General features: G+C 37.5%; 1 protein-coding gene across 1 annotated transcript; it reads left to right on the top strand.

Annotated features, from left to right (window-relative positions):
- The first annotated feature begins 256 nt into the window (after window positions 1-256).
- MAP9 (microtubule associated protein 9) lies at window positions 257-19,026 on the top strand. The gene is made up of 13 exons (XM_019473142.1): window positions 257-310; window positions 923-1,019; window positions 2,303-2,626; window positions 4,799-5,028; window positions 5,427-5,538; window positions 7,949-8,202; window positions 8,434-8,492; window positions 9,036-9,201; window positions 10,311-10,400; window positions 11,113-11,274; window positions 11,729-11,874; window positions 12,613-12,745; window positions 18,904-19,026. The coding sequence occupies exons 1-13, from the start codon at window positions 257-259 to the stop codon at window positions 19,024-19,026; spliced, it is 1,950 nt and encodes a 649-aa protein (XP_019328687.1).
- Window positions 19,027-24,292: the final 5,266 nt, after the last annotated feature.

Below are 24,292 nucleotides of genomic sequence, written 5' to 3'. Positions count from 1 at the left end.
CGGGGAGAGCTGCCGGTGGGGCCGGGAGACGGCGTCGGTGGCGTTTCTCTGCGAACAGGTTTCTGCGACTGTGAATACAGTACTTTGCTGTTAAAGACAACACACACAAAAAAGCCGATTTGCTATCAAAATGAAAACTGGGAAGCAGGTTTCCTTCTGTGTGGACACTAGAAGCTGCTCCCCGTGCATAACCTGGGAAACAGTCGCTCTAAGATGTGAACAGCCTGACTTTTCTGTTCCTGATAGTCCTGCAAAAATGGCTCTGGCTAAAGGACCAGCAGTGGCCAACAGCAGGTGCCTTGGGAAGAGCGTAAGACCAGTGTCAAACAACCTGCTCTCAAGCCTTCAGTGGTTTGTGGCTCAGGGTCTTCCAATCTGGAGATACTGCTGCATTTCGTAATGTATTTTTAACCTGTAAGTAAGGCCAGTTGCTTTCAGAACCCATGTAAACATGGTGTGTCCGTGATGTCCTGCAGCAGAGTCCAAAATATCAGCGGTGGCTTGCGTGAAGTTCTTCCATTGTTGTGGACCTGCCTCAGGTTCTTGTACTGCAGCAGTCAGCGAAGAGATAGTCCCTGCTCACCTTCTCTATCACGCGTGACTGTACAGACCTTTTTGTTGTACTCTTGCCAGTCGAAACATATGAAAGGGGGAGAAAGTGTCATGTGATGATACAATGTCATTGTTGCCAAAAATGGAAGAGGGATCTGCAAGATATGTTTCTTAGGAAGAAGAAATAGAAATTAATACACGGCAGGTTTTTTTAAACACAATAAAATTGGGGGAATGATGATAGAGTGAAAACACTGGATTTTACTTAGCCTTCACAATCATTTTCAGTGTGGGAGGGGGGAATTAGTGCTGAACTTGATGAAGTGAATCTTCCCTTCTGTGCAAAAAGTTATTTGTGAAACCGTTTCAGGATGCGCTACAAGAAGCAATTTCTGCTCATGCAGCAAGAGAGCAAACAGCTGAATACTCAGATGACTTTGAGAGTGACGAAGATGGTATGTTAAATGGTAAGACAGAATTAAATATTTTTCCTCGTGTTCTTCCCTTTCTTAAGTCACTGCTAGATCACAGAGAATCTTTGTGAGTCAATATGATTCAATGTTCCAAGATTCCATATTTTAACAACTTCTAAATCACTTAGTCTTCCTCTTCCAAATTAGGAGTAGAATTCCCAGTGAAATCAGTGGTGGTGCCAACCTGCTAGACCAGACGCAGTCTGTGCTCTTCCCTACAGTTGTGATGCCCAGTTTTCCTCCTTAGCCGTATTACTTACTCTGCACCTGGATGAGACAGTAGCGCACAGTACTGTGAATGGAAGTGGACATGGGCAGAGAGAAAGCCATGTTGTTGTCTTGCTGTTTTCCCAGTCTGGACAATCAGTGAATAAGGGCTGCAGGACACACTGCAGAGCATGCTTGCCTGGCAGTGTACACAAACCAGGAACAGGTTTGATCTGGCTGTTTTTCCTGGGCTAGGATGCATTTGATATTTGGTAATGTTTATGTTTAGCCTAAGGAGATTGGCCGAATGGCTCTTCTTCCTCCTGATATGATGCTGCATATTAAGGGAAATATGAATCTTAAATATCATAATGTATTTTTAAAAGGACTTCCTCTGTGCCCTGTTTTTTATTCACATCTGAAACATCTTTTAAAAGGTCATGGGATGCTTTGATTTCCCTTTGCTGACAGGATTTAGAAAAAAGCTCCTCCTGCATTAAAAACGTTACTCAACTATCATGACATTCTTTTGTCATCTTCCTTGAGAATTTAAACTCTGAAATAAAGTCAGTTAGAAATAACAGGCTACAAGAAGATAAAAATATTTTTGTTAAACATGTGAACCTTAGCACTGGAGCAGATACCCCTTTGAGTAGCTTCTAGTGGATTTCAGATGGGACAGAAGTGAAGAGCATAGAAGGGGAGGATAGATTCTGGTAACCAAATGTGCCTAGCTTTGTTGTTGTTGACTTGCTTCCACTTCTTATGGCATTGGAAACATAGTTTTTTAGAAGGGATTTAAATTGCATGACAGATAAGAATTAACCAGTGAATATTTGAAGTATTTTCTTTGGATTGGGTCCATGGAAACAAATGACAGGAAAGGAAGTAGAATAAGGATCTAGTTTGGTGGCTTTGCAGAGATCAGAGGTGCAGAAAGAGAAATGCTCAGAGACTTAAGTCAGGAGAGTATTATATGAAAAATACTTTAAAATTATAGAAGATAGAGTTTCTGTGTCCCATTTTTTTCCACTTGTCTCAAATGGAAGTTGATAATGTGCTATTTTCAGATATTGGGGAAGAACTTAATGAAAGTAATTCAGGTGCTGAAAACACTAAGGAATCAGTCACTGTTGAGAGTTCTCTCTCAGGTGATGATGCTTCACAAAAAGCAGCAGATTTGGAAAATGAAGCTGCTGATGACTTGACTTTATCCTTTCATGAAAAGAAGCTTCAGCGACTAATGGTCTTAGAAAGTGAAAACATACAGGATGACAGAAAAGATGGCGAAGAAGAATGTTTGGAAAATCAAAATGAGGGTGATGACAGAAAAGATAATGAAGAGTGTTCAGCTGCTGAAGAAGTACCATGTGATAATAGTGAAAGTGACCGCGGTAATGACTTGCCTATTCGTGAACGACAGAAAAAAAGAAATCAAGAGGAAAACAAACCAATACCAAAGCCACGGGTGCACAAAACAAGAAATGCTTCAGCATCAGGTGAAAAGAAAGCATTTGAATGTTGTTGCTGCTACTTGCTTAGCCATATTACAATATTTTAAAGTGTTGTAATTTGGGTTATTTTCTGTGTTAAGTATCAGCGGCTTTGGCTTGCAGGGAATTTATTCAATATTCTTCTAAAAAATACATGTTTTGATAACCTCCAGCTGCCAGGGGGTAAACTGAACCAGTGTGGACCAAGTAGCAGAAGGTTCCTATTTGCCTTTTCCTTTCAGGAGATGAAAAATAGCTGTTTGGGTACTTAAAGTCCAGCTCTCCATCAGTGCATGTCCATGGAAGGCGTGGGAGGGCGACAGAGTTGCCTCCTCTGTGTGTGCATAGCACAGAAAGCGATATTCACACAGTGTCCACAGCATCCATGCACCCTTTAATGGAAAGGTCCTTAATTAGGCATCCTTTCTCTATGACCAGTGAAGTTGGACCACAGTGGTCGCAAATAATAACATTGCAGTCGTGATGCTGAGACATCATGATACTGTAATGTAATAGAATGTCATAAAATGAGCTGTAACCAAAACATTTATGAATGGTAGACTTCTCATCATCACAAAGTTAAAACTTCAAATGATTTTTTACTTTGAAGATACTGAGCCACTTTGGAGGTATAGTCAAACGTGAAAAAAGGACTTCACTGTTTCATTATAAGACTAGCTAATTCATTTTTAATATGCAAAGCAGAACTTGGAATTCTGCTAATTGACTATATGTGCTTTTACAAATTTAAAATGTCAAAAGACTTCATATTTTTTATCTACTTCCTAATATGAGAAGAATTTGTCCTGTTTGATGTTGAGAGAAATTTATGGCTGGGCATTACCTGTGGTAGAATATTACAACTTTGAAATTGGTAGAGCATGATTAGTGATATCAGCTCCTCTTTTTCTTCCCACATGATGGCACCAAAGTGCTAGATATTTGCATGTGCAGCTGGGCACTGCAGATGCATCTCTTTCATGGCCAGTATGCTTGTGTAGTTTTAGACTGGTAGAAAAGAGTTGAAGTACTCCTTTTCTTCATGTGAATCTAGGTAGTATAGTGGTATTAGCATATTATCTTCAGTAGTCAACCATTGTAGACTTTCTTATATTAGGTAAATTGATCTCTGTCCAACAGAGGAGATGACTATCCAGAGATTAATGAGCTTTTTCTGCTCCTTTGATTTTTCTTGTGATTTGGTGCATGGAAAAACTGTCAGTGCACTTGCAGGAATATTGTTGTGACCTCTTAGCTCTCTATATGTCACAGTAATTGTATGATTAGACTTCACGCAGCTGAGTGTGCTGGATAGGCATGGTGATTCTCCCATTTCCTGCGATAGATTTGTATGAACTAGGAGTTAATAAGAAATGCTTCTATGGCAATGTGCAGAATTAGGTACGCATTTCTATTTCTAAAGGCAGGTAGAAAGCCATTGTATGGCTTGATCTTGGTGGTGGCAGGGCAGGGGGAAGAAAACATGAAGAAGATCTGTAAGAAACCGTTGCGTGGTGGTTCTGCTGCCCGGTGACTGCCTTAGGGAAGGAACGGAGACATCACGGAAGAAGCTAGAAATATACTGAAAGCCCTCCTCTTCAACTGCATTTCTCATGATGTCTCCTCCTACCCGAGGTTGTTCTGTTCTGCACTGTGTGGAGAGAAGCAGTCTTCCTTCTGTATCTTCTCTAGTAGATAAAGGGACAAGCAGAATAGCAAAAAGTTTTTTCTTACAACAGTGCTGTATTAGACATGTGCTCTCTTCTATATTTATGAAAACGCTGTCTCTCTAATTGCAGATGAGCTCTTGAATGTAGTTTCAATATATACACAGAGATAATTGTCTGTTTAGAGGTTATATTTGAAGCTTTAAAACTTTCAGTAAACTTTTTGAAAAAGTGGCTGTAACTCTTTATGTAGCTGTCTGTATGTGGCCTCACTGTATTAAGAAAGCTGTGCTATTATTTAAATAGCTCATTAATTGAAAATAGTTCAATCTAACTTGATAAAATAGTGTTGCAGACTAAAATGTCTTTAACTAGGCATAAATGAAACTATAATACTTATTTTCAGCTGAGAATATCAGCATCCTTTCATTAGATGGCTGTTATAAACCATTACCTCAACCAAGAAGTATGTTGAGAAAAAGTGGTCCTGTGGAAGACAATGAGCTTAATAGGTCAGAAGGAAAAATAACTTCTAGAAATGGATTGTCTTCGTTTTCGGCACCATCATCCCTAACTACTCTGAATGCCCAAGCCACACCCAAGAAAAAATTGCTTGCCGAAAGCCCTGGTCCTGAAGTAAGAGAGTATATGTGTTGGGGTTTTTTTGGTTTGGGGGTTTTTTTACCATCTACATTGGAAACTTTTGAAACTAACTTTTTATTTAGCTGACAAAATTTTCTGGGAGAAAAATAGGACAAAAATAGGAGTGGGAAAAAATGTCTTTGCCAGTAGCATTCTTATGATGAGGGGCAGATAAGAGAACATCATTCTTTTTCTAAGTAGAAATGGGATTTTGTGATCATTTGCAGCTTTATTTGCTGCAAATGTTTTATTTCTCCAAATGTAAAACAAGAATTATACGTCTCCTAGAGAGTTCTGAACAAGCATTCTGTCAAAGTATTATAAAGTCAAGTTAAATTATTCTGATTTGTTATGAATCGCTCACTTGTTTACTTGTCACTTTCTGATCTAAGGGTCCGTGGCTAGAAAGTACTTCACCACCATTTTCCGTTAATTTTACTTCCCACAATGAAAAATCTGGAGACTCCAATTTACTGATGTGTGGAGAAGCACCACCTGCAAAAGGTAGAACTTAGATACATACAACCGGATAAATGTTATCATTTATACCTTAGTAATATCTAATGGTCCAATACAAGTCATCTTAAAACTCAGTGGCATTCTTAATTTCCTTTCTACTCTCCTTTAGTATCTTTCTCATGCCCTTGTGTCTCCTTCTGTTCTGTTTTTGAGAGTGGCCCAGCCTCATTCTTGCGGTTATGTCCAAGTATCATCCCAGGTATTGAGAAATTTGGCCTTAAAGGCATCCCAGGAATGGAGAAGAAGAGATTAAAGTTTGAGAATTTAGTTTCTGTACTTTGACTAACGTCAAGTGTATGCATCATTGTCTAAGCATCTTTGAGACTTAAAAGAAATCATTTTAATTTCATTTCCTCTTATGCAGTCATCATGACTAGGGCAAATCTTTCACTTCTTCCTGCACCTTTTCCACAAAAGGTAATACAAACTACGTAGCACTTCTCTGGTTTTTTTGGATTTGTGAATCCTTAACAGTTCTTAGGGAATTTATAGACCCTTTAAGAAATATCAAATCTGTGGGCTTCTCAGCAGTATCCATTGAACTTACCTTTCTTAGTCCCCTTTTTCAGACTGGTTACCAAAAATCCATGGACCCCAGGTTGAAAAACTCTGGAATAGGCTGTTAGACACCTTTTTTAATTTGCTAGGGGAATCATGCTGGGGGGTAATTTGCTGTGTGCAGGACTGTAACAGGTAGGTAACGTAGACTGTCAGATGCAGCAAGAAAAATGCTGTCTGTATGGCCTATGTAATGTCCATATGCTGCAGCCTAATGAGATAAAAGATAGGACCTGGCTTGAAGAATTCAGTGCGGAAAGGTGAACAAAAGTTGAAAACTCAGGCAATGTACTGAGTAGTAAATAACAAATATGCTTAATCTGTGTTTCATTTCAGTTCTTTTTTATATTTTGCTGATGCCTTGGATTAGAAAATCTGTTTGGTATAGCTTGATGCTTTTAAGCATCGTTAATGAAACAATGTCTAAGGAGAGTTTGTATGGGGAAAAGGATATGAGCATCAGTGTACTGAAATGGGTAGATTCTCCAAGAGCAGGGACAGCATAAGATGAAGAGAATGATAAAGGTGGTGGTGTCAGGACAAAGAAGGACATAGAAACAACAACGATACAGAGTCTTCAACAAAAGCGGAGGAAAAGGGATTGGAAAAGATTGTTTAAATATGATGCTGAAGTGTGGAAGCGTAAGAATTCCAAGCAGACTGATCAAACTTGTATAGCTTGAACTGTCAAGAAAGGAACTACAATAATAATACTTACAGGTTTTATGTAGCATTTTTCAGCTAACCATGGGAAGGTTAGTGTTTTGTATCCATTTTGCAAACAGAGCCAAACTGACTTGCATGTGAAGTTCTGTGAAGTTCATGCTACAAAGTGCGCATAGCCAGACATAAATCTGCTGTCTCCAGTGTCCTCTGCACTAAGTGCTGCAGCTTAGAGTTGTACAGTTTCTGATGCCTACAGTTTATATACAGTTGTACTGTCTATTAAGTGTAAAGTAAAATATGAAAGTTTACATATCAACACAGGATAGAAAATGGTTCATATAAATTCAGAATTCACCTTGTCACCTAGAATTTACCTTCATCTTTGTAAATCTAGGTTAAATTTCTTAGATTGTCAGCACTGATATTCCTTTCTTCAGGTAACTTGGAGTTAATCTCTCATCCACAACTTGTATTTCTTTTAAGAATTCCATCAGAAAATCGTGGAAGACTGTAATTTGGAATTTACCACGGCCTTTTTTGGTTTGTGTCTGAATTGTTTTACAAATTTAGATCGCTGCATTAATGGCAGTTCAGATCTGATAAAAATGTTTTTTAAGTATTTATTAATAAAGTGTTTCATAAATGACAATTTCACCACTTAGGCATGCGTTTAAATTGAGGTGATGTTTTGTTTAAATCCTCACTGCAGAATCTTGCAGTTATTTCCTTGTGTGTCCCACAGCCCTGAAAAACACCACACAATGAAAGTAGTTTTTGTTACCCAAATTGTTGTACAGACTTCATTAGTAGTTTGCTAGATGTCAGAAGAGCTCTTGCTCTGATTGCGATGGCTCTTGCTTTTGGTTTCTGCACGAGAACCATGTTTGGGTGGTGAGGCAGATGGGAGGTTTTGCCTTTGTCACGCTCACACATTCTATAACATTTGTTAAAACTTCAGTTGCTACTCCAGTCTTACATTTAAATACAATACAAGTGAATACTCTTCTTATTAGTCCATATAGTTCTTAGGAGGAAGTATACAGAAAATACATTATATTATATCATTTAGTAATATATTTCATAAACAGTTGTTTTTAGTACAGAAATAACAATACTGAGAAACAATGAAATTCTTGTTAATGTGTCCTCTCAATCCTTTTTCTCCTATTAGATCAAGATCAGAAGATCAGCACCAGTGACTTGAAACTGGAGGACAACAGTAGAAAATCTCCTTCTGTGACAGAAATAATGATGACCACAGTATATGGGAAAACAAAGAAATTAGAGAAGTCAACAGATGACAGTTCAGATGAAACGGTGAAAATAGTGGAAGGGCAAATAGTAACTGATACAGTACAGGAGGTATCAGTGAATGATCAATCTGAGCATGGGGAGGCAAAGAACACTTCAAAGGACTCTGCCAAGGTATTACTCGCGTTTTTACCATTGTTTAGAACAGTGTCCTAGAAGCACAGTGAAAAGTTTTGTATAGTTACTGTTGGTACCTTAAATGTGTAGAACTCTGTTGGAAGGCACCCATAAGGATCATCAAGTCCAACTCCCAACATCCTTGTTAGCTTGTAAAAACCTGTTTCATCCTGATCTAGTTCTGTTGCTTGAGAGACTCTATAATTTTACTTTTCCTCTGTTTCTTAGAAACTAAATGAAACAATGGAGAGAGTTCTACAAAACCCGAAAGCTTCTTTATCTGACAGGTAAGAGAAAGATGCTATGATTCACAGTCTGCAGAGTGTATGATACATGTAAATACCCTGACAATGCTGCTTCACTCTCATTTTCTGTCAGCATCGTCTTCACTGCTGACAACCTCTGGCCATCTGTGGAAAACAGTTTAGTAGATGTGGCTTGTTATTACAACCCTTGCTCAGGGTTATGTATGATCAGACTCCAAGTCTTTTGCCAGTGTCTATGATGAGTGTGTGCTACTGGATCCACCAATGAATCCAGTCCGTGATGTCTTTACAGGTTTTAAGCTGTTTTGTAGGTGAAAGTGTAAGGAATTTGTAAACTTTCTTGGGCTGAATAAGTTGAGTAGTGGCTTGTTTTGGCAATAGTAAAGCCCTCAGAAGAAAACGGGCTTCTTCCTCATTTCCTTTTCCCCAATCCCCAGCCAAGTGCATGTAAAAACGGAATCAGAGTAACTTTTGGTATACGCTGAAATAAAAGGAACACTACTTGGTATCAGCTACAATAAATGGAAAGATCATTAATATGTTTGTGTCTTGGTATTTTTATAGGTCTCTGTCTTCTGCGCACTTAAAGAAAAAGGCGAAAGCTGTTCCATCAGCTACACCTATTTCATCTCAATATCTGGGAACATTAAAGGTGTTGGAGGATAAACATGTGCAGAAAAACAGTACAAAATTTGACAAAGCAGATAGTTTACGAGCAGCTGTTTTCCAGGTAGATCCTAAAAGCAAACAAATAAAAAATGAACAAAACAACCAACAAAACTACGCATATAAAGGTCCTGTTATAGGACCTGTTATATAACACCTCTTATTTTCTTGAAATCAAGATTTCTGAGTATATTCCTTGCATATGCTTACAGGTGTAATAATCCTTTTATTCTGTTGGCTATGCCTTTTCATCAAATTATGAACTAAAAAACTAGATGAGAGGGAGGTACCGTGGTTCATAATTTATTGCATCAGACCATTTTCAGACACATACAATATTTTCCTTTACTTCTTCCTTAACGTAAGTAAGTGTGTAGTTTGAAGTTCCTTTTCCTGGTATGTTCTATTCAGTTTGCATTCAGGAAAAGTGACAACAAGTCTAGTATTCTCTCCAGAAGGATAATCTGTGGATTCTGTGTAGAATTTCATAACGATTAGTTTGTGGGTTCCAACAGATTTTTGCTACTAATCTGTGTGAGAAAAACTTTCATTAACAGATGCTGTTCATATTGGTATGTGTTTTTAATACTTGTTATGGTTCTAGAACAAAATTTAGAACCTCAAATCCATATTTATATTGTCTCCATAATTTTTAAAGGTAAAATAGGCTTCATTTACAACACTTGCATCTCTAAGCAGCATACCAAGTATATAATTAAACCTTGAAAATTTAAGCCTGATTCTGCAAATGGCTGGTAACACTTTATGGGTGCCTGAAGTCTCACTCTTCCCAGCTGGATTTTATTCTCTTTAATTATAGGTATTTTCAAGAGGGACAATAAATGTAAATAATATTCCTATATGCCAAGTGATAGAATCTTTATTCCATTCTTCTTTTTCACTTTTTTAATGCTTACATTTTATTGGTATTTTTTTAAAGATTTTTTTGTTTTAAAGATCTTTAAGCTTTTTCATACTTTGTGGCTATGATTTTAGAACCTTAGTCTTCCACATGGGGTAGTTATTTAAGTAGCACATGGAAGAATTAAGAGAAATTTTGGTGGTCATTATATTGGTGCTGCTTTAATAATATTTGCTTGTTTTAACATAACTTTTTTAGTTATACCTTAAAAAGACTTTAAAAGTATAAAAGTCTTCTAATTGTTCTTACAGAATTGGTTGGAAAAGAAAAGGGTCTTTCTACTGGAATTAAAGAGAATTGAAAAGAAGAAAGCTGAAAATCTAAGGAACGATACTGAAAAGGTTTGTTTACATTCTTGTTTAAAAAGAAGTTGACAAACTATAATTCTTTGAAGTATGCTTACCTGTGCTTTCTGCCTAATTACATCACTGCTGTTCTAAGGTGTCTGGTTTTCTCTAAATAGCGTGAGGTGAGTTGAAACAGTAAATGTCACGTCCCGCTTGTTAGGGTTGCTGTAAAGGGTGTGTGGCTGATGCTTCCCTACACATTTACGTAAGGTATGTTAAAAGTGTACTTCTTAGATTAATTTTCAGGTTTGTTTACAAAGACCTTGGGATGCTCAACCCTTCAGTGTTAAGTTTTAATTTGTCATCTGTTAGAAAATTAGTTTGCTCCCTATCTCAAGAGATGCTTATCTACAGAGGACTGTATTTTGAATAGTACCATACACAATTCTTAGATTTGGCTTTTAAGTATTTAATATATTTCACTTCTAAGCATTTAACATGTATTTCATATTCTTCTACACATAGTTTGCAGGAGTAGTTTGTCTCAGTCGATTAAGTTAAATTAAAAATGAGCATAGGAAAAAAACCGCTCTAGATAGTTCAAATTTAATTTTGAGTATTACTTGGAATGTTGTCTGCAAATCAATTTCCATTTCTTTATTGCTCCATCTAATCCTACATTTGACAATGAGTTTAAAGCATACTATTTCAATTATAGTTTTATATTTAAGTGTACTTAAATGTAAGACTGTTATTTTCAATCTAGAAAGAAGCCGATAAAAGAGAGGAAGCAATTGCATCTTTTGAAGCCTGGAAAAAAAAGAAAGGAAGAGAAGCAAAGAAGTTAAGTGAAAAAAAGAAGCTTGAGGAACTTAAGACAAAGAAAGCAGCCGAACAGAATGAGGAGAAAACAGAAGCAGCACAGAAGGTGATGCGAAATATGTACATAAATGTGTATCGGATACGGTTCAGGAGATTGTTGAGAATGATTTTGATTAATCCGGCAAGAGATGGAAATGAACTAGATTCTAAAATCTAAACATGGTTAATATTTGAGGAAAGCTCATATTAGATTCTGTTCTGTTGGAAGTATGTAATGTTTACATTGGCACACAAACAGGCTTTTTTCCATATTTGGATTCTATTAACTGCACGTGAAATAAACTCCATATAAATACATTGGCAATGAACTATTACTTACTGGAAAAAATACTTTATTCTTTTTAAGTATAGTGATACCCACTTCTGAGCAATGCCACAAACAAATATTCCAAAATTGGAATGTGTAGAAATTACAAATAATAATAATACAGAATAAGCAAGTGGAGTATTGACAAAAAGGTGAGGGGTAAGATTTCTAATGAATCTCTGGTTTTCTTTAGGCATTTGAAAAATGGAAAGCAAGAAAAGCGGAATATTTAAGAGAGCAAAGCAGAAAGGAAAAACAATCTGAAAGAATCAGGAAGAAGAAAGAAGAGGAACTGGTTGCAGAGAAGAAGAGAGACAGCATGTCAGCAGTTGAAAAATGGTACTACTCCACTGGGTTTTGGAATATCATAGTTTCCCAAATCTTTGCTTATAAATGCAATAGGTCTTCTGTGAGTGTTTGATGTGCTTTTAATTGGGAGACAATGGCATGCTTGGGATCAGGCTCTTCAGTCCCAATGGAGAACAAGTGTAACAATGAGAACAAGCTGTACAGCTTCTTTCAGTTTTGTAACTTAAATGCTTTCCTCCCAAAAGGCTACTGACTAAGCCCAGGCAGAGACACTGCAACTGAGAAGTAAGATTCATTGAATAGTATAATGTCTTATGTGATTAGTCTCATGCTTCATTACTAAGCCATAGGAAGGAAGGTAAATCTTTATCTTAAGTTTTGTGGAATACAGTGTATGAATGTGGATGTATTCAGAAGCAAATGAGATGTGTCTGCTGGAGAAATTCTTTTTTAGTTTTACAAGCCAAGATTTTTCACAGACCATGTGCAACTTACTATTACCCACAGACTTTTTGAATCTAATTTTTATATGATACCAAATAAGGGAGAAAGTAGTACAGAAAAGGTGATGCCGTAATAGATGGAATAGTAGGTTCATTTATACCTTGGTGATATATAAAGATGGACTTTGAAGATTTTGAATGTATATTCTTGATCTTTTATTAAATGCGTAAAATATCTCTTTTGACTCAATTTAGTTAATCAGTCACAGATGCAGCATTTAGTCTGTTACATGATGATCTCCTGTTCTTGCCTCTCAATATACAGGAATGAAAAAAAGGAAGAATATATGAAACAGAAGAAATTACAAAAAATCCTAGAGAGAAGAAAGCAAGAAATACAACAGGCAAAGAAGGAAGAAAAAAATAAAAAGGCTATGGAGGAATATGAAAGATGGCTGGTATTTATTTTTTTTTTACTTTGTCAAAACCAAAAAGATTAATGTAGTAATGAGTGTGAACACTTTTGTATGGTAATACTCATGTGTTTTCATGCTGTTATGAGAGAGGCCAGATGATGGCAGCATTACATAGCTAGTCCCCCAAAATTCTTGAGCAAAATGATAAAATACAGTGGACTTGTTATTTAGCATACATGGAAAATATATTCTCCCTACCTACATGTCATAGAGTTTTGAATTTCATAGTTAGTCTTCATTTTTTGACATTCCATGTCAGGAGCAACCATCTCTGAAGGGCCAACTCACCACAGCACAAAACCTGCAAAGCCAAGCAGCATCACCAGCTGCAACACTGAGTGCATATACATTCAAGGAAGCATTTAAAGTGGAGACTTGTATATCTTAAAATTGATAAAAGCACTTGTAATGAGGTTTGAGATTATTTCCATTTACTAGAAAGGGTATACTCTGATGCTCCCAATTACATTTTTCTTACAACAGCGTACTTTAGTCACAGCTGTTAAGCAGTAAACTAATCTAGTACTCTAGTCCCAACAATAAGGCAGATTTTTTTTTTCCCTTGCTTCAGAAAGACAAACTAGAAGAGAGATCGCTAATATTCTTAGCATATATTGTTTTCTTAAAGATGTGTGACTTGCTAGTTAAAGAAAAACCTGCGTTTTTTCATCCTCACCCTGTGACACAGTCATTCATCATACTGACTTTTAAGGTTTTCTTTGTTTGAGAGTGTTTCTCCTGTTGCCTCTCCTCCTTGTGATTTCTGGCATGCGTCCTGTACGTATGGTCTCTGTTGCCATTTATAAGAATGGGATCTTGCAGCTCAGCTGGCTTAAGGTCCTTACAGGGATTCATTTGCACTGTCAATAGCTTAAAAAGATCTTTTCCAGAGTCTCGAGTGCGCTTTCTATTTTTTTTTGGGGGGGGAGGGAGGATAGATGAGAACTGAGGCAGGCAGATGTGCAGGTGTGGGACAGATTTTAAAAGGACAATCATCCTTTACTTGGCTAACTCAGAAATATGCAGTTATGTAAAACAGCAAAAGCCTGCATGTTTTCCCTTCTCTCTGTTTTCAAACCTTTTCAGTCTCAGGTTTAAGTCTTTTAAGATCTTATTTGACCTGGTCCCCTGTTGGAATACCTCTGATTTCTGTAATCATTGGTAAGAAGTGTTTTCTCTGGTCCCCTTTGTCAAATGATTTCCAGCTCAGTTTTGTCAAATGATTAATGTCCAATCTTAGATTATTTCCTGCTTAGTCAATACTCCTGGTTCCCAAGGAAGAAAGTACTATGCTCTGAGTAGTAGCTAACGCTCTGTCTCGGTATGCTCTGCTTACTGAGACTATCCTCAATTAGCGAAGTTGTACCAAAGCATGAATGTTACCTCTCATTGTACATTTGACTTCCTTGCTGTCTTGGACACTGTATGAAGGTAAAAAAATTATCCCTTTTTTCGGGAATTAAATATGCTGCCTAGCACAGGCTCCCCTGCTCAAATTGTGTATAAATTCCTGAGGTCATCACTTCACTTCAGTGGGATTATTAATATAAATTTTAGTAGTTGGAGGAATGACCAGATCTAAATGGATGTACATGTGCCTACATGAGAGGAGCAGTTGGAAAAATAAGCAGGTGTTGGAGGATGTGATAGGTACCTCTGCCAACCAGTTCACTACCTCTAAAATTACCTGATAATCAGTGTCTATGTGCAAGTGTTGACTGATGTGTCTCATGCGCAGTCTTCACGCTTTTACTTTCTGAAATTGTACTGGTTTTTGAAGCTAACACACCTTTGTTTGGGAAAGCATATCAGGCAATGGCTCTGTCATCATGTTTGGCCAGAATATTATCTCGCTTTGTATACTAAAAGAGAAAATACCACCTTCAGTGAACTGCTGGAGAGAAACGCCTGTAAAGTTGTCAATGTATTAGAAGGCAACTAAGATGATATCCGCCTACAGGTAGATAAACAGGCATCAAATCTGAGAGGGCAGAATTGTGGAAGTCTTTTAAGTGTATTATTTCAGATAAGAGGATTTTTGTTTGAAGGGAGGTAAAATGTGAGTAATATAGTGGGAAGTATTCTAATACATTTTCATTAACATTCAATGGAAATAAATGTGTAAATTCATCCTCAGCTGAACCAGGTGTTGACCATAATGCATGGGTAAAACAGGCATAAAAATCTCCTTGTAGTTCTTCTAAAATATAAGAAATTTCCAACAAAATGAAGTAGCTTTTTTGCATAGACCTCCCAATATATGAGTTCTTGGCCGGTATCAGCCTGGCTGGATTTGTCTGTAGCCTCAACATAAAAGGTTTTATATTTCATTGAAATTCTGCTTTTATAAAAAAAGCATTTATAAAAAGCATTTATAAAAAGAATTTATGAAAATTCTGTTACTTATACTTTTAGAGGTCATTGTGTGAACGTTTGATAACATAAGTGCATAGAGACGATTAATTTTTAAACATGAACATAAATGCCCTGAAATGCCTATTAACACTTGTAAAATACTAACATAAAGAAGGATAATCTTGAGCTGAGATACTTTAGTATTGCTGAGGAAATTTAAGCTTCTGATTTTTTTGTTTCTATCATAGTATTTGCCTCTTGCTACTCACCAAGTACTCTTCAAGCTAATCTAGATGTTTTGCTTGATAAATGGTCATTTTTTACTTAATACATACTACCAGTGTCTGACACTGGTCATTCACAAGCACCTATTCTGAGGAGTAGAACGTGGAGAAGAATCATGTAGAAAGTTTATACCGACAGATCAGTTTAGTTTCCATTATTTTTGAGGTAGTAATCTTGATACCTGTTTTCTGTAGAGAAAAGCAAGTATCCTAGATGTGTTATGTTCTCCATTTTATGTGGTAAACATTAACCTGGTATGAGTTGATGAGAAGTAAGGCTGCTCTCAAATAATCTCGAAGATCAGCATAATAAGGTTAAATGCCCTAGAAGAAGTTTAAATTTTTGCCTTAAGGTTGAGCATGCTTAACACCTATTTTTGGCATTCTAAAGCTGTTTAAAAAATCAGGAAATGATGTACTGGATGACTCTCCTGGATTTGTTGCTTTTCTGGGTTAGAAACAGCTGGCATGGGTTATTCATTTCATATGGTGTAATAAGATCTACCTGAAAATACTTTCTATATTGGAATTTTAATCTCCTGGCATTGCAATATGTTAAAAATAAGGCTGTTACAATATTTAAGAGGAGTAACAGTAAGGCTTCTGTACTATCTAAAATCCAATTATTATGTGGTAGTCATGCTGCTAAAGAATGTGATCTTCCCAGAATTTTGTAAATGAAAAATGTATTCATCTTACTAGGCTATTGAGTAGGAAACTTCCACAGAGAAATCGAGCCATACAATCGAGTTGATCTAGTGTATGACAAGCTACAGTTATTGTTTTAATCTTTCAGTATTTCTGTTACTCTTCTCCTGTTAGTGCAAATAACATCTTGTTTATTATTTTAGGGAAGATTTATATCAGTATTGCCTTGTGAGAATGTGAACTGTGGTTAGGACTAGAACATAAAAAGCTTTGTGTGTGTTGAAGGCAGGGAAGAAGCCAGTAAGTCTTAATGTCAAATTTAATCTTTTAAAAACCAGTTAAATTAACTCAAGACTCTTTCCTTGGCACTGGGATTCATTCATGAAAATTGGATCTTCAAACCCAAACATTCAAAACTGAGACATGATTAAAAAATCCAAAGCAACTTTCATTCCCTTGCTGGGTGGGTATTTCATACGAGTCTGTTGTGCAACATGTATTCAGTAAAGAGTGCTTTATAAACATAAAATAGGCACATTTCTTTGTAACACGTAACACATGATTTCTCAAATAATTGCTAATACGGCTAGAGTAAGTCCTATTTTTAATGAGTTTTCAATTACCTGTCCTGATGTGTCTTTGAATGTCAAATACAGATTCAGATTCTAAGATTTGTAGAACGTGATTAAATTTTTGTAAAAATAAATTGGCTGGATATGTGCAAATACTCCAAAACAGGAACATGAATCATGCATGTGTTCTGTTTTATAGAGCACATTCTTCCCAAGCTCATCTGTACTGCTTGCACATATCTTGTCATCTTTTTTGAAAAATTTCATTGATAATGCAGACTCCTTTCCCCTTAGGGTACTAACCAGTTCCCTTTAAGAATTCCTGAAAAAAATATCTTGAACTTGTTCTAAAGACCCAAAGCCACTAGTTGTGTCCATCCAAGGAAGATCTCTATGGAAGGAGAAAGAAGGCAAAAGTGTAGGATGACAGAGTCAGAATCTTACAGTGCTACAAGCCTAGTTTGTCTCGATCGCTCCATGTAATCCAGAAAGATACAGTTTGTATGGAGAGATGATAATTTTTATTTTACTAACTGTGATGAACTTTCGTATCACTTGTTTTAGTAAAGAGCATTACTTCTCCATGCAAACCTTGCCTTGCTTTTAATCAGCTTTACTACTAACAACATGAAATAATTGTGTGTTTATTTAGCCAGACCAGACATTCCTAACTGAATTGGATCTTCAGGTTTATGTTAACAAAGACCTAAAGGGCACAGATTAAAATCATATTGATAGGGTTGATGTTTCAGTGGATGTTACGCTTTTTTAAATTTTTGTACATATCACATGTATAGCTAGCATTAGTACAGTTTGACTGCTGCATATGTGTAAAACATCCCTTTGTATAAAATGTCCCTTTTTTACAATAACACTTCTACCCCCATTTACCAGTCTACTCCCTGAGCCACAGTTACCTCACTATTTCTCTTCTCACTTATGAATAACATAAGACACTGCTAGGATCTTGGGAATGTGAGGATATACAGTGTCCCTCAGAGGGATAGGATGATGGGTTATCTTCAAGGAGCAGTACTTCCACTGCAATGCAGTTCATACGTGTGAAAATATGAAACTTTTATGGTGCTTCAAAATACTGGCTGATAGGCTGCAAAAGAGGAAAGGACCAAGGTTGGATTTGGCACCATTGATGGTTGTTTTAAGCCTGCATATCCACATTGCATCTTTACTACCAATGGTGCGTATGCCAGTTCTTGGTCCTAGGAATGAATGCACTGTTCATGTGCCAGGAAAGCCAGCTGCTCAAGGACCTTTCATCCACCTGTCAAGTGGGGCACTGTAAGTGATGCTCTGGTCATAATGTCAACCTTGGTTCCACCAAGAGAGAAACTACTTTAAGTCAGTAAGTGGTGTGCTCAAGCATGCACCATAAACCTGCAAGTATGGTACAAGGAAAATTTGCACCTATAAAGAACTCTCCAGTGTACTAAATTGCTAATGCAGATGCACCCTTAGATGCTGGTCCTCACAATGGTGAAATGGCAGTCATCTTTGCAAAGAAGAATGCTTATTTTATATAGAACAGAACAATATAAAAATTCAAAAATAATAATAAATAATTGCAAATTATTATTTGATTGACAGGTATCTTGAAAATCATTACTTAATTAGGCACAAAAAGAATATTACAAGTATCTTGTTTATCCTTCATCGTCCTAACTGCCCATTGCTGTTTGCAACAATAGAAAATGTCATCAGAACCTTGCAGTGTTTATAATATAAGTTAGATAGATATTTGCTTATAATTAAACTATTTAATTCCCAGTTTGTTCTAGTACATGGCAAGTGTGATTTAATAAGTACAGAAAGTTACAAAGATGCATCAATGTTCTCATTTAATGAGAACAACTTATTTAGCATTGTGATTTAGGTACCCTCTTAAAGAAAAGAAGTAATTAAGATGAGACTAATTACATACAAGACAAATACCGTACCTAATCCACTAGGCCTTCTGTTGGGCTTTTTGTTTAGACAGTGCACAAAACCAACCCATCCTTCAGACAGTCGCCTTAATTGTAAATGATGTCAAATGTGCAGCCTCTTGTGTTGTGTTGTGCAGTGTGTGTGACTGAATCCCTAAAAGGGATGCGCTAAGCTCCAAAAGGCAAATCTCCATGGCATGTTAACTTTCCATTTTGCACAAGAAAGGTATAACAATAATTGTAACTTTTCTGTTGGTGGAGTTGGGTTTTTTTGTTTAGTTTTTTGTTTTGTTTTGGTTTTTGGTTTGGGTTTTTTTGACACATTTTTTTATTCTCAGGAAAAGAAAGAGAAGAGAGAGCAGCTTGAGAAGAAGCAAAAGAAGTTGCAGGCTGTCCATGGGGATGAAGCGCCTTCTCCCTGGAGTCCACCTGGCAAAGTCACATATTCAAGAAATTACTGAGCAGTCTACTGCCTTCTGTGAGAAAAGATGATCCACAAAGTTCTGACAATGACTAGTCATTATTTCAATAACAGCTGATTTTCACGAAATCCATGATAGACGTTGCATCCTTTCTTTTTGGTTTATTTTCTCTTTGGAGTTTAAATAGATCAGTTGTCCCTTTCCATTGCTTTAGAAAATGTACTAATTTTTGTAATTCCACATTTAACTTAGTTTTGCCAAATCCTGTGTTACTTCGTTCCTTTTTGGTGAAAGTGTATATTCAGGATACATAAGGCTGGACCTTGGCACTTTTTTCACCCAATAAGTAGCAGAATGGTTATTTTGAAGTTACTAGGCCACACTGCTGGGGAGTTAAGTCTGAAAGAAATGCTTTGGGGGGGCGCAGGTTGATGGGCAAGGAGATGTTGGCTCTCTTGTGATAGAAAGAAGACAAAAGGCTAAGCAGTATGGTAGGGGGACGTCATTTTCATACATGAAGAGGCAAGCTACAGAGAATATAATACAATTCTTAGATTATGTTACGTTATGAAATATAAAAATAGCTTTTAAATTAAAACTGCATCAAGCAGAAACAGGGTTTCATGGGGCCAAAAAACATCAGCCATGTGATGTTACAAGAGAATTAAACTGGAATCCATATAATCCATAGGACTAAGTAAGACTGTAGCTGTTAAATCCATGTCAGGTCTTCATATACATTCCATAGATTTCCTGCTTCCTACAGGAAACAGCAGTTTTAGAGGCATGTTTTGCAGTTCACACCAAATCGTACATAAAAACTGCAAGGGTAGAAGAGTGGTACTCTTATGCGGCAACCTTAGACAAATTTTTTTGGAACTTAATTTAAAGACTTCTGTGGTTGTTTTTACATGATCAAGTAAATCCTTCCCAAACACGTTTTCATCATTGCTAATGAGCTAGTTGCTGTAGTAAATTATTAAAATTTCTTCCGGTTTTTCATGGCTATTTGCCTCACTATTTTGGAAACAATGGCAAGACTATGTATCTTTAGAGATCTTCAAATCTTTTGTTTGCCTACTGTCTAAACTCAAGCTGTTACTTATGTTTATATATTTTATTTCAATTTTAATAATCACTCCAGATCAGATTTCCTCCTCAAGTGTGTATTAAAAAAAAAAACAAAACAAAAACAACATCACCAACCAAGAAGTAAAAAAACCTTAGTCTTTAAATTATAGATATATTTTCTCAAATGAGAATCTTGGTCCTGTTTAGACTGACAGCCTCCTTGGGAAGTCAAAGGAGCTTTTGAGAAGTAGACTTGGCTTTTTCGCTCGAGTCCTATGCTGTTCATAAATTACTGAGATACTCATTAATTCTGTATTTGATGCAACACTGGGGCATCTCCTCAGAAAAGAAAAACCGCAGAACTGGCAACCAGGTGAATTTCTTTAGTTTCCTGATGTTTCTTACTTGATTTTTTATGTTTTAGTGAGAGCTACTGAGAATTTAGAGGCATTTGTCTTGGCCATAATTGTTTCTATTACCAGAATGCTGTACAGGTGAAATTTATTGCTGGTATGTATGTAAAAGAAATCAGAAGGATATCTATTCTATCTCATTGTTGAATATGGTCCTGTTCATTATTGTTACTATGAACTCTAGTTCTGTAAATTCCTAATTCAGACCTTTTGCAAAGTTTATGACAGGCAGAAGCACGTGCTAGAAAGCAAAAAGATAAGATATTTAGAACAGTAGGTAGTGGTGTAGTTACCATCATTAACCTAACTTCAAGTGTAGAGGAAGACTTGTGAGATGTACAGTATTTCTGTTGCATGTGATCTATTGACAGCGTCAAGAAGTATTTGCTAATCTTGGGAATGATGACGTTTCACTGGTAGTTGTGCTGGATTTGTGTACAGTGAAATCATCTGACAGATCAGATTTGATCCATTGTGAGGAGTGGTTGCAGATTTGATATGGCTTCTTCTAGATTATGAAGTATCTTTATTGCAGGATCAGGTTTGAGTGTATTGCCTGGTATTTTACACTGCATGTCTCAACTTCCAGTTGCCTTGCATGAACCTTGTTCATGGTAGCCCTGTTGTGTATTGGGATTTTTTAGCAGGTCTCTGCTTGTCCTGCCTCTTGCTTCTAGTTCTTCCTCAAAAGATAATTGTACTGGACCTGGCTTTTATTCTTTAATTTGTTTCTAGCCTTCTGTCAGTGGGCTGCTCAGCCAGAAATGTCGTGGCTGGAACAGTTTTTGTTCCACTAAAAAGTTTATAGAGAAGCTAGGGACCTTTATGACACCCATCCTTTGATTATGTGCAGTCTGCAGGTAATGCACACTTGATGTCTTCCAGTGGACCTTGATGACAATAGTGACCTTTTTGCCCCTTCTGTGAGACTCAATTTGTGCAGAGAGTCATCACTCAAATGCTGAAATTCCGGATAGGGCAGCATTCATACAGGTTCATGCTAAGCTCATTGTTTTTCATTTGGGCGGAGGAAGACATTGGTCAAGAAGGGCAGACGGCAGGAGAGAGGCGGTGGAGTGCTGGCTGGAGCTTTCAGAAGCACCCTGAGGCCTGGAGTCTGCTCTTGCAGAGCCCCTCATGTGTGGCTGTGTTCCTAGGCCATTGGTGGTTTTTCTTGTAGGCTCTCTTCATGGTATTACCCATGCTGAGCTTCCTGCACTGCAGCGTTGCAGTACATTGCATTGCCACAGAAGTTCCCAGTTAGGAAATCCTGCATGTTAGGATTTTTGGAGAGATCTAGCAAATCCAGATTGCTACCTGGCTTAAGCCAGGCTCTAGCACAGATATTGCAGACAAGTGAATACAGGGCTTTCATAAACTCTGGGCCTGGCTCTGGCTGTTACCTCATGGCAGGTCAGGCGTTTTTTCCAGCAGTAGTGGTATCACAACGACAGTATTGGTATCCAAAGAAAAAGCAGAATCCGCTGCCCACAGAAACTTTCAAGAAGTTGAGAAGAGCAGCTTCAGTGGGCAATCTAAGAGGTAGGGTAAAATTACGGATACCAGCAGGAGAGAGGTAGCAGAATTACAGCACAGGTAGAATGCAACAGACCTGCCAACTCAAAATTAACCCACCAAAGTTTTATGGGGGAAAAAAAATGGAATGAATTCAGGCATTTAGGCTGGAGCGGTGATGTGCAGCATCTGTCTGCTAGGCTTCTAGCACTTGCAGCCTTGCATTCAGGTTTAGTGTGTGAAGAAACTGTAGCTATAATATCATGGGAAGATGAAATATGTAGCAGACAGCAGAGTTTGCTGTATGGCTGTCATGATCAGATCAGGAGAGTCTGAGGCAAAGCATACAGCCTGTGTGAAACAAATCGTCTGGATCTTTTTTTTGCAGTGTCCAGCTAAAGCAAGTAAGGCAGGTCCCTGCGCTGGCAGGCTTGTAGTTGAGGGATGCAAATGGAAAGGATGGTAGAGGTAGTGGCAGAGCTGGAAAAGGGTTTGTCATGTGCCTGTGCCTCAACTGCATCCTTACTTGCTTTAAGCCTCTAGATGACTGGATAGGAAATTTTTGACAGAAGGTCGAAGTGGAAAGATGTTGGTGACATCTTTCAGAGGAGTGATATACTCGACACTCACATAAATTCACAACTTTTCAATTAGAAAAAGATGCTAAAGATCCATAGACACGGAAAAACAGTTGCTACAACTGTGTTTAACTTTTGTAAGCAAATTTTGGGAGCTTTGTCTAATTTTGCATTGTAAAAACTTGGACGTGTTGCAGCATGATGCAAATGTAGAAAAAATAGAGCTGAGAAATATGAACGTATGTACATTAATTTATAAAAATGTACACGTATCTGTAAATCTTGTTAATTTGTTTATTGATGATGGAGGGAAAATATTTTGGTATTTAATAAAGTATATTTTAGTATAATGTCCTCAATGTTTTCATCAGAACCTAGGATACAGATCTTTAAATAAAGCTTTAATGCATGTAAATGAACTAGGAAGTGCCCCTAAGCACAAGCTATTCTTTCATCATTGTTAATATGACAAACAGACAAGGAACTGTATCCCACAGAAGTCAGAGCTCCTGGCACTACAGCTCTCCTCCAGCTCACTAACACTCAGTTTTGCTTGCTGCCACACCAATGCAAATAAACACTTCAGGAAAATGGGGGCTTCCGAGTAATGACCTGGAAGATGACCTGTATCTCTCATTTTTTTCCACAGTCTTTTATTCAGGCATTAAGTTGTTGCATTGGTGCACTAAAGGGACAGGTTGATGACCCAATTAAACAAACTTTAAAAATTTATGTGCTACATACAGACCTGCCAAAAACTGAAGCGCTGATCCACCAAGTGATGTCCAACCACAATGTAGGCACATGACAAAATGCCTCAACCCTCTTTCTCAGGAACTGTCTCTCTGCAGAGGGAAATTTATATAAACCAACTAAACAAGGAGATAGGATTACATTAAGGATAAATAATTTTCTATTCCAATTCTCTCACTCTGGGTAAGAAAAATTGTGCGCTGTTCTCTGTCATATCTTCTTTTTCTTTCATAGTCACAAAATATAAGGCCATTGGATCATCTTACCTGATGTGTATGTCATGGACTGCTACGTTTCACTCGGTTAATTGTGTGTTGAACTGAGTCACTTGAGTCTGACTAACAGGGATGAACTAGTTTGGGTTGTGAACGCTGATGGCAGTCTTCGCTGCAAGTCAAGAGCTGGACATGCTCCAGTATGTCTGTACCTTTCTTGCACTGGGGAGTGCAAAACTGAACATGGTGCTCCACATGCACTCTCGCACCGAGATACAGTCTCACACATGCCAAAGAGAGGGGAACAATTGCTTCCATCAACCTGCTGAAAACACTCTTGCTAGTACAGCCCACAATGCTGTTGGTATTCTTTGCTGTAAGAGCCCATGGCTGACTTATGTTCCGCTTCTTGTCCTCTGGTACCCCTAGGTCCTCTCCTGCAAAGCTGCTTTTTATCCTGTTGGGGCTCAGCCATACTGTTGCATGGGGTTATTTGGCCCTAGATGTAGGACTTACTTCGCCTTTGTTGAACTTAAAGGTTCCCATCAGCCTGCTTCTCCAGCTCCCTCAGAAGCACCCTACTTGGCTCCTTGGACTTAGCTGTGTCCACTCAGCTGAAGTGCTCCCCAATTCTGTCTTCCTCTTCAATGCTTCAGTGCATGAGGGCAGACCTCACCAGTAAAAAAAAAAAAAAAAAAAGGGGGGGGGGGGGAAAAAACCCTCTGTTGAACAGGGGGTAATTTTAAAAGGAAAGAAAGGG

The sequence above is a fragment of the Aptenodytes forsteri genome, unplaced genomic scaffold (assembly GCF_000699145.1).
Source record: "Aptenodytes forsteri isolate BGI_AS27 unplaced genomic scaffold, ASM69914v1 Scaffold6, whole genome shotgun sequence".
Lineage (NCBI taxonomy): Eukaryota > Metazoa > Chordata > Aves > Sphenisciformes > Spheniscidae > Aptenodytes > Aptenodytes forsteri.
The sequence above is the reverse complement of the archived record's forward strand: the minus strand, read 5'-3'. Positions and strand labels throughout refer to the sequence as shown.